The sequence below is a fragment of the Triturus cristatus genome, chromosome 10 (assembly GCF_964204655.1).
Source record: "Triturus cristatus chromosome 10, aTriCri1.1, whole genome shotgun sequence".
NCBI classification, from domain to species: domain Eukaryota; kingdom Metazoa; phylum Chordata; class Amphibia; order Caudata; family Salamandridae; genus Triturus; species Triturus cristatus.
Window position 1 is genome coordinate 1,126,474,454 of NC_140593.1, and position 14,757 is coordinate 1,126,489,210.

The following is a 14,757-nucleotide window of genomic DNA, read 5'->3' on the forward strand; positions in this document are numbered from 1 at the left end:
GAAGCTGGGAGTTACCTCTCACCCCAGTGTGTCTGCCTGGTTTGTGTTATTATAATCTGAAGCAGGGAGTTCCCTCTCACCCTAGTGTGTCTGCACGGTTTGTGTTATTATAATCTGAAGCAGGGAGTTCCCTCTCACCCTAGTGTGTCTGCACGGTTTGTGTTATTATAATCTGAAGCAGGGAGTTCCTTCTTACCCTATTGTGTCTGCATGGTTTGTGCTACTGTAATCTGAAGCAGGAAGTTCCCTCTCACCCTAGTGTTTCTGCATGGTTTGTGTTACTGTAATCTGAGCCGGGAGTTCCTTGTCAGTGTATTGTCTGCTTGATTTGTGTTACTGTAATCTGAAGCAGGGAGTTCCTTCTCACCCTAGTGTTTCTGCATGGTTTGTGTTACTGTAATCTGAAGCAGGGAGTTCCCTCTCACCCTAGTGTTTCTGCATGGTTTGTGTTACTGTAATCTGAAGCAGGGAGTTCCCTCTCACCCTAGTGTTTCTGCATGGTTTGTGTTACTGTAATCTGAAGCAGGGAGTTCCCTCTCACCCTAGTGTTTCTGCATGGTTTGTGTTACTGTAATCTGAAGCAGGGAGTTCCCTCTCACCCTAGTGTGTCTGCATGGTTTGTGTTACTGTAATCTGAAGCAGGGAGTTCCCTCTCACCCTAGTGTTTCTGCATGGTTTGTGTTACTGTAATCTGAAGCAGGGAGTTCCCTCTCACCCTAGTGTTTCTGCATGGTTTGTGTTACTGTAATCTGAAGCAGGGAGTTCCCTCTCACCCTAGTGTGTCTGCCTGGTTTGTGTTATTATAATCTGAAGCAGGGAGTTCCTTCTTACCCTATTGTGTCTGCATGGTTTGTGCTACTGTAATCTGAAGCAGGGAGTTCCCTCTCACCCTAGTGTGTCTGCCTGGTTTGTGTTATTATAATCTGAAGCAGGGAGTTCCTTCTTACCCTATTGTGTCTGCATGGTTTGTGCTACTGTAATCTGAAGCAGGGAGTTCCCTCTCACCCTAGTGTTTCTGCATGGTTTGTGTTACTGTAATCTGAGCCGGGAGTTCCTTGTCAGTGTATTGTGTCTGCTTGATTTGTGTTACTGTTATCTGAAGCAGGGAGTTCCTTCTCACCCTATTGTGTCTGCTTGGTTTGTGTTGCTGTAAACTAAAGCTGGGATTTCCCTCTCACGCTAGTGTGCCTGCATGGTTTGTGTTATTGTAATCTGAAAGTGGGAGTTCCCTCTCATGCTAGTGTGTCTGCATGGTTTGTGCTACTGTAATCTGAAGCTGGGAGTTCCCTCTCACAAGATTGTGTCTGCCTGGTATGTGTTACTGTTGTCTGAAGCAGGGAATTCCCCAGCAGCGGCCGGTGCAGGTAAGACCGGTGGGGTCGGGTGGGGGGGATTGCGACGGACGATGAAAAGGGGAAATTAAATAAATAAATAATTTCCCCTCGTTGTCGTCTGTCGAAACCCCCGCCACCCCACACCTGGCCCACCGCCCTACAGCTCTTACAAGCACGAGCCGCGGCTGGAGTTCCCTCTCACCCTAGTGTGTTTGCATGGTTTGTGTTATTGTAATCTGAAACTGGGAGTTCCCTCTCACCCTAGTGTTCCTGCGTGGTTTATTTTCCTGTAGTCTGAAGCAGGGAGTTCCTTCTCACCCTAGTGTGGATGCACAGTGTGTGCTACTATAATCTGGTGCAGGGAGTTCCCTCTCACCTTACTATGTCTATAGGGTTTGTGTTACTTTAATCTGAAACTGGGAGTTCTTTCTCTGTGTATTGTATCTGTTGGGTTTGAGTTACTGTAATCTGAAAAAAGGAGTTCCCTCTCACCATATTTTGTCTTCTTGGTTTGTGTCACTGTAATCTGAAGCAGGAAGTTCCTTCTCACCCTATTGTGTCTGCTTGGTTGTGTTACTGTAATCTGAAGCAGGGAGTGCTTTCTCACCTTAGTGTGCCTGCATGCTTTGGGTTACTGTAATCTCAAACAGAGAGTCCCTTTTCACCATATTTTGTCTGCTTGATTTCTGTTACTGTAATCTGAAGCACGGAGCTCCTTCTCATTGTATTGTATCTGTAGGGTTTGTGTAACTGTAACCTGAAGCAGGGAGTTCGCTCCCACTTTTGTGTGTCAACCTGGTTTGTGTAATTATAATCTGAAGTATGGAGTTCCTTCTCACCCTATTGTGTCTGCCTGGTTTGTGTTACTGTAATCTGAAGCAGAGAGCCCCCTCTCACCTTAGTGTGTCTGCACGGTTTGTGTTACTGTAATCTGAAGCTAGGAGTTCCCACTCACCCTAGTGTGTCTGCATGGTTTATGCTCCTGTAATCTGAAGCAGGGTACTCCCTCTCACCTTAGTGTGTCTACATGTCTTGTGTTACTGTAACCTGAAGCTGGGAGTTCTTTATCTGTGTATTGTGTCTGCAGGGTTTGAGTTACTGTGATCTCAAGAAAGGAGTTCCCTCTCACCCTATTGTGTCTGCTCGGTTTGTGGTACTGTAATCTGAAGCAGAGAGTCCCCTCTCGAGTTACTGTTATCTCAAAAAAGGAGTTCCTTATCACCCTATTGTGTCTGTTCGGTTTCTGTTACTGTAATCTAACTGGTGCAACAACACTCTCTCAATTTGCTTATTTTTTCATGCACTATTATGTAGCTCGAACATGGCTTATGAACATTAGATAACTTTACTGTGGCCAGCATACCATGTTCACAGTGAGTGAAATACCGGTGATGTGCGGTGAGGAGAGCAGAATGGGTTCCAAGGATCTATGGCAAATCTACTGGGTTTCCCAAGAGAACCTTCTTACCAGTTCTTGTAGAAGCGCCGCTTGCATTCATCACTGAGATGCTCTGCAAAAATGGTCTTCAGACTCCGTAGCCCATGGGGGGTCTCGATGTACCCCACGATTCCCACCACGACCATAGGAGGCGTCTCAATTATGGTGACGGCTTCCACCTCTTCCCTCTTGGAAATCTCTGGCAAGGTTGGAGCAGGACAAGAACATGCATCAGAGACTCATCTTTAGGTCACAAACATACATGTGGTTTGATAGTTTGGAAGAGGCTGGTAACAATGCATGTAGCTAATGAACTTTGTTGCCAGAGCCGGACAGGCCTTTTAATCCTCTGGGCATTTCCCTGGTGGGCTGGAGCCCTTGGAGTCTAGTTTTGAAAGCCCAGGGTCACTTCTCTCAAGAGAGAGAAAGATAGGTTGGAAGGGTGAAGGTGGCGAGAAAGTGATCAGAGCATGTACGTCAATTCACCGAAATGCCAGGGGTAGTGGAAGTGACATTCCATGCCCTTTGACCTCCACTTTCACTCACACAGACATACTTACACATACACACAAATTCACACATATACACTCACACAAGCACGCACATAACATGCATTTAAAAGCATTTTTTAATTACCTCAGCTGCCATGGAAAGGTATATTCCAGCTTATTGTACTCCATTTTTAATACACTATTAGTGAATAATATATTTCATATATTCACTATTAGTGAAATAAAAATCTGACAGAAAATAAAGCGAGTGGAGCCCCAGCTGTCCCTGTGTTCCTGGCACTGAATCTGCCACCTCTGAGGCCAGGGATCGCAAAGCCAATGCTAGGGGTAACAAAGGGCAAGCCAGGGGTCGCAGCTGAGACCCCTGGCAATCCCTAAATGACGTCCCTGATCAGAGATGGAGAAGAAAGAAGAAGAGTGAGAAAGCATGAATGGAAAGAAACAGAGAGAGAGAGAAAGAGAGCACGAGGAGACAAAGGGAGTGAGCTTGTTTAAGAAGTTTTGCCAGACCTGCTTTTGGTTCCCAGTCCAGCCCTGGCTATTGCAACCCCTTGATTCGTGGAAGGATCCTTACTCATTCCACTTCGATGAACCTCCCGCAGAGTGTGCGTCATGCCAGCCTTGTAGCCCAGGAAAGCAGCCAGGTGCACCGGTTTGCTTGGGTCATCCTTGGGCCAGGTCCTCACTCTTCCTCTGTGACGACGGCACCTCTTGTGGGGCAGGAAGCCCAGGTGGCCATGCCTGGGGGCAGAAAACTTGCGATGGGACTAGAGGTTGATGGAAAAAAAGAGAGTAAATATCATTCAATGTCATGCAAAGACATTCAAGTTTCCTGTTGCAGTCACTCTTCCTGGCCATAGAGGGCGCTTTTGACAACTACATGAGTGGAGAAGCCTTTGAACAACACTAAGGAGAGAGTTGGGGAAGCTGGGCACAAGAGGTGAACTTCTCCCTTAGCACTTGGAGGCAGGGGCGTAGCTTGGTCAGTAGGATTGCGAGGAGGTGAGCTTCAGATTTCCCAACAATCGCACTGGCATATCTTGTTAACATACATTATTTGAGAAGCAGGACATGAGGATGGCTTAAGAAACAGTGGAAAGGGAGAGAAGTGTGGATTGTTAGTGGTATTTAAAACAAAATATTTGGAAAATAACCACATTTTTTACGTACTTCGAAACAGAGAGGAGTGTGTGTGTGTTTTTGTCTGCCGGTGCATGTAAAAATCCTAGGTGAAATCCGACAGACACATCACCATACCCGACTGAAAGCAACTGTTCCCAACTATTTACTACAGATCACATTTATTAGGGTGGTGTAACAGCCCCCCTCCCCGCAGCTACACCCCTGCTTGGGGAAGGGAAAATGGGGCATCTGGTTCCTGCTCCTTTTTGGGAGCCGGGTATGAATATGCACATGTACACTCCTTAGTCATGAAGGCCTACGTTTGCTATAAATTGAGTGGTGCAAAAAGCGCCAAACAGCAGTGGCAATGAACTTTTGCACACAAAAACTATATCGCGCAGAAAGTTCAAACAAAAGTGGCACTAGAATTGCTTTGCACCGAAAAACACCAGACCCACTAAAAACGATGGCAAAGCAGGTCACAGAGCCATAATGGTGCAACCGGTGCAGTGGTACTTGTGCCCAGAGGAGTGAGGAGTCCACCATGCCCTACAGGTGCAGTTTATTTAAAAGGCAGCCCAATTTGATTTTTAGGTCAAAGCTTACCAAAAAGTGCAGCTGTGTAGTTGCAAAGACATATTGGGGACAGGCCGAAAGCTCACCTGGGAATGCGTTCCACTCACCGCTTTCCATTGGCTTTGAGTCTTGTCATTCACCTTTGCTTGCTTTTCATTCACTGGCTTTGTTTGATTAGCTTGTCTAGCTTTGTTTGACCCTCCCATGGAGCATAGCCTGTGTACCATTTCTCTGAATTGCTCCTGCAGTGCTTCTGTGAGTGCCCAGTTTTAGGGAGCTATTTTTCTGTGTTTACCAGGTGTTTCCCTTTTGTGCTTCTCTTCCCACCTCCAGGGCTCCAGGTTGTTTGGTCTCCTGTGTTCTGCTGTCCTCCACCCTGTGCTCCAGGTAATTGTCTCTCTCATGAGTCCTTCACCCCAGTGCTTTAAAAGGAAATATAAAAGTGCAGATACTCACTACTTACATTACCTGTTTGCTCCTAGAAGTGCTGGTACTCTCCCATTAAATATATTGCAGCAGTGCTGAGAAGTGCAGGTACTCTGCCTCTTAAATTAAAGACGTTCAGGTACTCTGTACCGGACAGTACCTGCACATTTAAAGCACTGCTTCACCCCCCACCCTCCGTCCCTCTGTATTGCTTTGTCCTCTGTTATAATCCAAAAGAGAGAGGAGAACTAGAGAGGCTAGTCCGTTTCCCCAGTTTATGTGTTAGTAATCAATGAGAACTAGCTCTGGTTTAAATTGTTTGTATGTCTGCGGGTGGGAAAAAAAACATTAGGTTTTTTATGAAGGCCCTCACCCACCAACCTAGTTGGTGGCACGCTTTGTCCTCTGCCTATTCCCAACGAACTACCCCATGCCACACATTCATCTCTCTCATAGGTGTACTGACCCTCTCCTCCCTCCCCGAAGCTTCTACCCGTGCCATTGCTTTTCCTCGCTCACCCTTCCTCCATTGCCACAGCTGCTTAGTGTTCGCCCACCCTCCTAACCCTACATTGCCCTTATTGCAGCAAAAGCAGAAAGTAGGGGAGTGTGAGGTGCTGCACGTCAATCCAGGAGCTTGGTCAGAAAAATTGGGGGGGGTATGAGCTTACGATTTTCCGGCAATCACACTGGCATACAATGTAAAATACATTATATGACAAGCAGGGTGCACGTGAGGGCCCTAGGGGGCAGTGGAAAGGAAGAGGAATGCGGATTGGTAGGAGTGCTAATTGAGAGAAAACACAATATTTTGTCAAAAAAACAACATTTTTTAGGACTTTCAAATCTTTGAGAGGGAAAGTGTGTGTGTGCATTTTTGTTTGTGTGTATGCAAAAAACCCAGGGGAAATTCGACAGACACCTCACCATACCAGACTGAAAGCACCTGTACCCAACTATTCGTCAGAAAATACATTTATTGGAGGGGGGGGGTGTAACACCACAGACACTCATCCTGAAGCTTCGCCCCTGCACAGGAGCAAGGAAAGAATTAATAAAGTGATACAGATCAGAGACCAGAAAGAGAATAAAGAAATAATAGGAGAAACTAAGTGATTGGTTTGGCAGATAAAGAAGAGAGCAAGGGATAAAGAAATCAGGAGGATTAAGAGATTGAAAGTTGGAGTGATGCAGGTGTGAATGAATAAATGCACGACAGAATATAGGGGTGAATGAAGAGGGAAAGGGAGAGCAGGCAGCGAATGAAATGAGGTGGAGAGATACAGGGGAGAGCGGAGTGATAAAGGAGAGAAAAAGATAAGAGGACATCATATATGCATGAGAGAATAAGGAGATGGGAGAGCAAAAGAAAGGGTCAAGATGTACAAGTAGTAAGGAAAAGAGAGGAGTTTCATAAGGGAGTATGGAAGGGTACAATAATGGGCTTGATAATTTGACCTGGAGAATTCCAATAGGAGCCCAGGTTCACACCAGAACATGGGCTTCTATTGGAATTCTCTGCGGCATATTATCAAGCCCATTATTTCCGCTTTAGCGGCAGTTTTCTGCCGCTAAAGCGGCGATAATTTTAACACCGTTTCTTGATAATATGCCTCTGAGTTTGTATAGTGCAACGTGTCGTGATCATATCTAAGGAGGACACAATGGGAAACTATTTCACAAAGCTATGGGGTGCTGAGAACTTCCGCCTGACCACTGAAATAAGGGGGTTGATTTCCACTGTAAATATCACTAGTGATGCCTCGTCTGAAGTATTGTGTTCAGTTCTGGAAGCCACGTGTCCTGTAGGGAAAGGGGGAGTGGAGAGAGTCCAGAGAGGACCTTCCAGAATGATGCACGGGTCATACCACAAGGCACATGGGAAGAGCTTTAAGAATGTAAACATGTGTACATAGGAGAAAGCAAAAGCATTGGCTGGGTGTGATAGAGACTTTCAAACTTGCAATAGGGGTTAAAATTGTTAAAGAGGAACACAAGATAGATCAGTTAGTTAAACACTCGTTGCTGGCATCTGCTGTGATCTGCAGAGCACAAATCCGAAAACCAGCCAGGGCAACGCAGCCATCAAGAACGGTCCATCAAGGACCACTAAGGCTCCAATGACAAGCCATGCAGAGTTCTATAGGAGAGTCCACGCGGCTGGAATTACACATGCAGGCTGGAATCACCATATGGAATTCAAGCAAGTGTGTGATAGACCACACATAATGGGGAATAACTGCATGAAACCCACTTTTCCACCTGCTCTTAGTAGGTGGTAGATGTCTGTGAGAGCTCCAGTGTGGGACTGTTATAGGGAGAGAGTGGTCTGGGGAGAGTGGGGTATGAAAGGGTAATATGTTCCTGGCCATGCCTGCATGTGTGTGCCTCGGGGATCACAAGTCTTTCCCCAATTTGAGGGACGAAACACAAAATGGTACAGAAGTCACGAATAGGGTGAAAACCACGCCATGCGGTATTAGTACTCACATGATGCAGTATTACCACTCCTAAATACATCGACTTCACAATGAGGGAATCTTCAGGCGAACCCCCACTTGTACCACACCTGCACCCAAAACCTCTACCTTTATAAATACTTGCTGTTAGAAATATCCTCTGAGGCATGAACTATTCACTAGATGTGTTCTTAACCCAAGAAATGTTCATTCAAGATGCTCAACCCTGCAGTCTGTACCCTGGAACTTAATCTTAACCTCTGGTGTTGTTTCCACATTCGTCCTTCTTTCTCTCCGTCCTTTCTTCTCACTCTTTACATCTTGCTTTCCTTCATTCTTTCTGTACTTTTCTTTTTTCCTTCTTGCTGGCTTTTCTGTCAAGCTGTCTTCCTTCTCTCAATCTTATTTATTCACCCTATCCTTTGCTGTCTTTTCACTTCCTTTTTTACCCATTATCCATCCTTAGTTCTCACCATCCAAACATCCATCCAACTTTCCTTCTTCTTTTGATCCATCACTCTAACTTTTCTCCTCATTATTCATCTTTCTCTTCATCATCCATCATCCAGCCTTCTCCATCCCTCATTTTCTCCATCTATTCGCCCCTTCATCCTCAGATCCATCCTCCCTTCTTTCCATCACTCTTTCCTTCCCTCTATGTGTCCATCTCTGCATTCCCCCCTCCATCCTCTCTCTACACTTCTCTCAACTCCTTCCTCATTACCGCCTTCCATTGCTTGTAAGAGCTTCTTGGAGACCAGAGTCTCTGATCAAAGTCAAAGGAACCATAAACAAAAACTTAAATGTTTCATGTTACAAAGAACTGCCAGTGACGCCCCCTCCCCCGTTCAAGCTGCTAAAACGGAGGATTCATGACGCCCCTGGGTGCAGCAATAAGAACAACTCTACGGAAGTGGTAGAATAGGAAGCCAGATGGACTAGTAGGATTTCGAGATTGGAAATTACTCACTCCACAGTGGTTCTATCAACCCCAACACTTTCCAGCCTCCAGGGCAATGAGAGCGGGATGCGATTGGACATGGAACGTGGATGATACGCCCTCCCTTAAGCCTTGGTGCAGAACCCTCTCTCTGATGGACTTCCTTCAAGAGGTCTTTGCTGGACGACAGAAAGACAAGAGGGTGTCACCTGGAGTTGAACGGTAACAAACAAACTGCTGAATTTTGTCGGGTATGTTATTTCTACCCTCCCTGGACTTTTAGTCGGTTCAGAGTTTCTTGATGGAGTTGTCACAGTGATAGAGAGGCTTAGCAGCGGTAACTGCACCATATAATTACCACAGGTAGCAACTGCTGAATTAAAAAGCCAGTTGGCACATGGCAGATTTTACGGTGCCACCCAACTATAAATCAAGCTCAAACAAGGGGGTAGCCAGAAAAATAAAATACCCCCCACTTTGACCTATACATACTAATACATGAGCAAGTAAAGTGAGTGACATCAACTCTTCCTATGAAGTGCCATGGGAATTGTACCCTTGGGGAAAATTCTTACAAATTGGTGCAAAATCACAAATCTCACAGAAAGATTTTAAAAGAATTTGGCCAAAACCACACATTTACCAGTACTGGCTTATTTCTCTCATTCATTCATTCCATATCCTTTCTTTCCTTTTATGCTTCTTTCCATCATCTTTCCTTTGTTTTTATGCATTTCATTCTTTTTTTCTTCTGTCTATTCTTCTCTCATTCTATCTGACCTTTTTCTAGTTGTTCATCCTTCTCAATATCACTTTATTCTTATCATGCTCAAGTTACTGCTTTCCCTCTTACTCGACTTTCATTTTTTTGTGTGCCTTTTTCCTTTCTTTTTAGGTCTCGCCTAGCTATTGCGTTTACGCAATCGCTATGCGAGACTCTAGTAAGAGGGGCATTTCAAAGTGCTCCCAAAAGTGGATTGCATGGCGAGCACGCGCACAATCACGTGCATCGTGCCGCCATGCAATCCGTTTGGGGAAGCGCTTCAGACCACTGGCGCGTGCACGTGTAGCCACAGCCTCGGCATCATACTTCAAAGGGTCCGCTCCCCCGCCTGGAATGCGCTCCCCCACCCCCTCCACAGCATGCCGAGAGATTGTTTCCTCATGGCCCCATTGTTTTGCTGTAAAATTTTCCAGAATGGGTTTTGACTTTTGCTTAAGGTTCTCCATTCCCTTGCCCAGATTCAAATCTTAAATGATGGAGTTGTTTGAATTTAATTATGGCTTGAAATCACATTCCCACCCATCCAATGAGCTTTAAAGACTACATGTTAAACATAAAAAAACACCCATAAGAAGAGGGACACAGGACCATTAATGAATCAGAAAAATGTCTCTTATTGCGATACAGGTAGGTAATTTGTAGGTCTCGCATCTCTCCCTGTCTCCCTTTCTCTCACTTCTCTGCCAAAAGCGCGCTAACCCGCGGTGCTTCCTCGCTTGTTGCATCTCGTTCTTGGCTTGGCACACTTCCAAGCGTTCTCAGAGGTTTATGAAGTCACAGCTGCTGTTGGCGTTTTTGGTGCTCCCGACAGGGTTGATGCGTCAGGCGTGAGATCTTATTACAGACCTGCCTGGTGTGAACTTTAACCCCACGAAACGCGTGCTTTAATGAGCTGGTACTTCACACACGACATATAAAGGAACTATAAATAAAGGCTCCAAAAGTAAAATATCAAAACGGCTCGGGTTTGCAAGAAGGGGCGGGTGCAACCGCCATGCGCAGCTGAGAATGCGGGACTCTGGGGTTCAGGAAACCTGTATTATAACCTGTAAAGTCCAGTGCTCGAGAAAATCGCATTACACAAACGCGCTGAAGGGAGCATTACAATTTATAATACGCATGCGCACTGCCTATACAAGCATGAATTCTTTTAGACCACTTTGCTCTTGTTTTCTCCGAATCCTCTAGCAGTGTACGGGGTTTTCTCTGAACGGCGCGCGGACGTGTTGTGAAGCAAAATTGTAGTCGTTGCGAGTTATATCCTTTTGTATCTAACGGAGTAGATTGGTGTGAGCTGATCTGTGTATTTCCCCAGTACAAATATTCTTTTCGTTTTCTGCCGGGAATTGAAACGGTGGAATCAAAAATATGGCGCCACATCCAGGTACAGCAGAACCATATTTGCAACTACTGAATTGGTATCCTGCGTGTTTCATTTGTTTCGTAAAACAGCAACGGAGCAAAATAATTCACTTGATGGCGAAGCACCACATTAAAAAAACAGGGTCTCCTGCTTTTCAAAACATACAGAGTGCTGTTTGTTATGTTTCTCTCGCGTACTAATGACAGTGGAAAATGTCTGCCTTTGTTTTTCACACTCCCAATGCAACTGCGGGTCTCTGGGTGCCCAGAAGGGATGTTTGCGTAAAGATTAGGCAATAGCCCAACACCCCTTTTATTCAACAACCTGGCTCCAAGCTTATTCGGTGGCTTGCACCGGCCAGCCTGTCTTACATTTTTATCTCCTCAGCAAGATTCCGAAGCCTGAACTCTCACAATAGAATGTAGGCACTTCCTGCACCTCCAATAGAAGATTTCCAAAACGTGAGAAAAAGATGACCCTTTTGTCTGAATATTTGCAGTGTTTTTTCTTGCATGTGTCTCGTTCGCGCAGTGGAGAGAGGGGCCTTGTGGAATGGCCAATTGGAAATGGTTTCTTCTGTAGCCAAATGGGTTGTCACCTGGAGTTGAAGAGATGACAATTTGGGGCATAGCTGCAAGGAAATGGTGCATTGCGGCACTGCGGCAAATTTTGCAGTGCCACGTCTATGTAGTGCTTTAATTTGTACAGCCGCTTTTATTTTTACAATTTGAAGCCCTCCTCACGGGAAAGTTTTGCCATACATATTTGTGTCCCTCTGGTGCACAGTTGCTGTAACAAATGAAAACACTGGTGAATGGCTCCAGGGTGCCCTCTGCTTCAGCTCTGAAGTCAGTGACTCTGCCCCAGCCCTACCGAACACTATAAAATGGCTCCAGGGCGTGCTCTGCATCAGCGCTGAAGTCAGTGACTCTGCCCTACCTGGTGCTGTAGAGTGGTTTTGTAGAGTGGTGCTATAGAGCTCTTCAACACAGCTTAAAAACATTGCAGAAGCCAATCGCTGGGGCCAAAAACTTGCAAGGGTCCCAAAAGCGAGACCTATTGGCTATGCCAATGCTTGTTCTTCTTTTACATCTTTTCTTATTTCCCATGTACTTTTATACTCTCTTTCATGCATGCTTATTTTTCCTTCCTTCATTCGTTATTTGCATTTTACTTTCTTTCCTTTCTGCTGTCTCACTGTGTTTGCCTCTATCTTATGTTTTTTTGTCATTTTAATATTTTTCTTTCTCTCTGTCACCCTTTCTCCATCTGACTTGCGTTGACCTGCGAGCCCAAGATAAAATTTAGGAAGGGTCGTAAAACAATCGAACCTGCTTCTGCAGCACCCCCACTTAAGCTGATATTGCAGGTGATTAACTTCGCCCTTGGGGTGACCTATAAACACAGATAAACATTTTCCAGGTAATGGGCACCTATGCAGACTTATGAAAAAAATAAGCGGTTTGGCACAACCCTTTAGTCTTACCCACCCAAAAAAATAATAACTCATTGAAACTAACGAATTCACCCTAATGGCAGCAACGACCCTCCACAAAACCGATTTCGTTTCTTGCCTGTAACGAGATTGTTTGGCGGGACAAACCTCGGAGTAAGGAAAGTGACTGCGGTGCCCAGTGAAGGTAGATTGTGTGCTATACAAAGGACAATGCACAGGAAGCACGCGCCAAAGACAGGCCGGCATGCCACAGGCATAAGAGTGCAAAACCACCAAGAACCATTAAGAGCCGAGCCGTGGTGTTAGTCTGTTCTAAGCCTCACAACAGCTGTTAGCGAGCGAACTGAAAAGACACACCAGCTGCAGGGCTGGGAGCTGTGCGCTGGACGCAGGAGGGCTCAAAGGGCACAAACAGTGCAAACCATTCTCCGAACATAACTTGACCCGGGGTCGAAGGTTATTTGGATCACGGGATTTATACATCCTAGCGGCACAAAGTCAAGGTATGTTAAGAGACACAGTACACAAGGCTCAAGGCACTGCCTGCCCACCAGCCAGTGCAGCACACAGAAACAAAAAACATCTGTTGACTCACTACAGGACACAGAAGGAGTAAAATCAGGCCAGGCAGACGTCTTGCAGCTCAAAAAGCAAACATTGACCAACCTCCAAAGACAAAGGGGCGCAGATACAAACCATGGGGGCTTCAGTAGCGCGCGCCTGCCAGCGGAAAGAGGACGGTCGCTAATGCAGCGACAACATGATACTTAAGATGTTGTGCCGGCTGAAGGCACAAATTTAGCTGCTGGCTTCATGGGCTGCTAATATTAATTCCATAGGTATGGGGCGCTGGCATGGCTTGACACCCAGGGCAGTTGTCCATGGGAGGGAGGGTGTGCAGGTCTTAGTTTAGCACAGACGTGGCATGAACCTGCAACGAGCTGAGCATAGCGCTGCCTTGAGCACAACACATACGACTGTTGTGAAGGTGTGCATTAGCAGCGGACTCCTGACGCTTTGGGTTCCCCCCTATTCTACAGCAAAGTTTAAATATAATAACGCAATTCGATTGTACTACTGAATATCGACACCAACAATATTGTGGTATAAGAACATCCACAGGGCTGGACTGGGAGCCCAAAGCACCCTAGTAACTTTATTGGACCGGCACCCACACCCGGAGACTGGGCAAGCGTGAAGCACTACTGCTTAACAAAACCAAACTCCAGCACTGCTACTTTTGTTACTTTGGACCGATATTGCAACATCGCTGCAAAACGGGCCCCACCGCTCAGGGGCGTAACACAGGCCCCCGCAGCCCCTGCGGTGCGGGGGCCCCAAGCTCCAGGGGACCCCTCAGCATCGCACTCTTGCCAGAGAGCTCTTGATTGAGCTCGGAGGGGGCCCCTTCACGTTCCTTGCAGGGAGGCCCCCTCAATTTTCGTTACGCCAGTGCCACCGCTCCAAAACCGGCCCCACCCCTCCAGTCTCCCAGGCAAACATCCAATGCCTGCTACGGCCAGTCCGGCCATGATTATCAGGGGAAAAAAATCAAGGAACACAGTGTCGAAAGGCAAGTGCATATAGGAAATTATAGATTTCCTATCCCTAGTTCCACATCTGCATCCCTTGAAGATAAATGTACCGCATAGGTTCATTTGTGTGGAGTCACACATAGAAAATCTAGACTTACTTACCTGCCAAAAGTTTTTTCCAATCATTTGTCCTCAATATTCTTCCCCACCAATATTGTAGGTTTGATATTCAGGAACAATATCATGTAATTTCTGTATGTCAACTACTAACTTATTGTTAAGTTAAGCAGATGATTAGTTAAGAATTGTAAATCTATACTTTCCTCTATAGGCTTACTTTGATAATATGCGTGCAGACCGATAGTCTTCACTTAAATACTATGGTGTTCAACTGGGCTCTGACCATGAGGAAAAATCTCAGTATTTGTTAACATTACTTGTTCTATGTAGAAGGACAACTTTAACACTAGTATAGCCTCCCTTTGTCTCCAAAAAAACCATTACTGTTTAGGAAGTTCTATAACATTGGCTTCTGCCCCATTGGAATAGAAGAGCAGAGACCCATTACTTATAAAACATTGGAAAGGGCCCCTCTTGGTTGCAACCAGTGCTTTAAATGGGCCGGTACTGACCGGTACGGAGTACCGGCACTTTTTTATTTTGCGTACCTTTATTTGGAGCGTACCGGCACTTCTCAGGAACAAGCAGGTACTACCTGCGCCTTTATTTTTCCATTTCAAGCACTGGTTACAACTGTTCTGAGAAGCCAGAGCCACAACTTACCGATATTTTGCAGTGAGATCCCTGACCTT

The 14,757-nt window shown here is 45.8% G+C and overlaps 1 protein-coding gene across 1 annotated transcript in view; it reads right to left on the minus strand.

Moving 5' to 3' along the window:
• Window positions 1-13,245, minus strand: part of RPL3L (ribosomal protein L3 like) — a 106,261-nt gene extending 93,016 nt beyond the window's left edge. Inside the window, exons 1-3 of the mRNA XM_085629373.1 lie at window positions 13,107-13,245; window positions 3,859-4,051; window positions 2,803-2,971 (exon numbers count right to left, since the gene is read on the minus strand). Coding sequence (XP_085485499.1) covers window positions 2,803-2,971; window positions 3,859-4,051; window positions 13,107-13,109 — 365 coding nt within the window. The 5' untranslated portion in view covers window positions 13,110-13,245. The remainder of the gene's footprint in view (window positions 1-2,802; window positions 2,972-3,858; window positions 4,052-13,106) is intronic.
• Window positions 13,246-14,757: the final 1,512 nt, after the last annotated feature.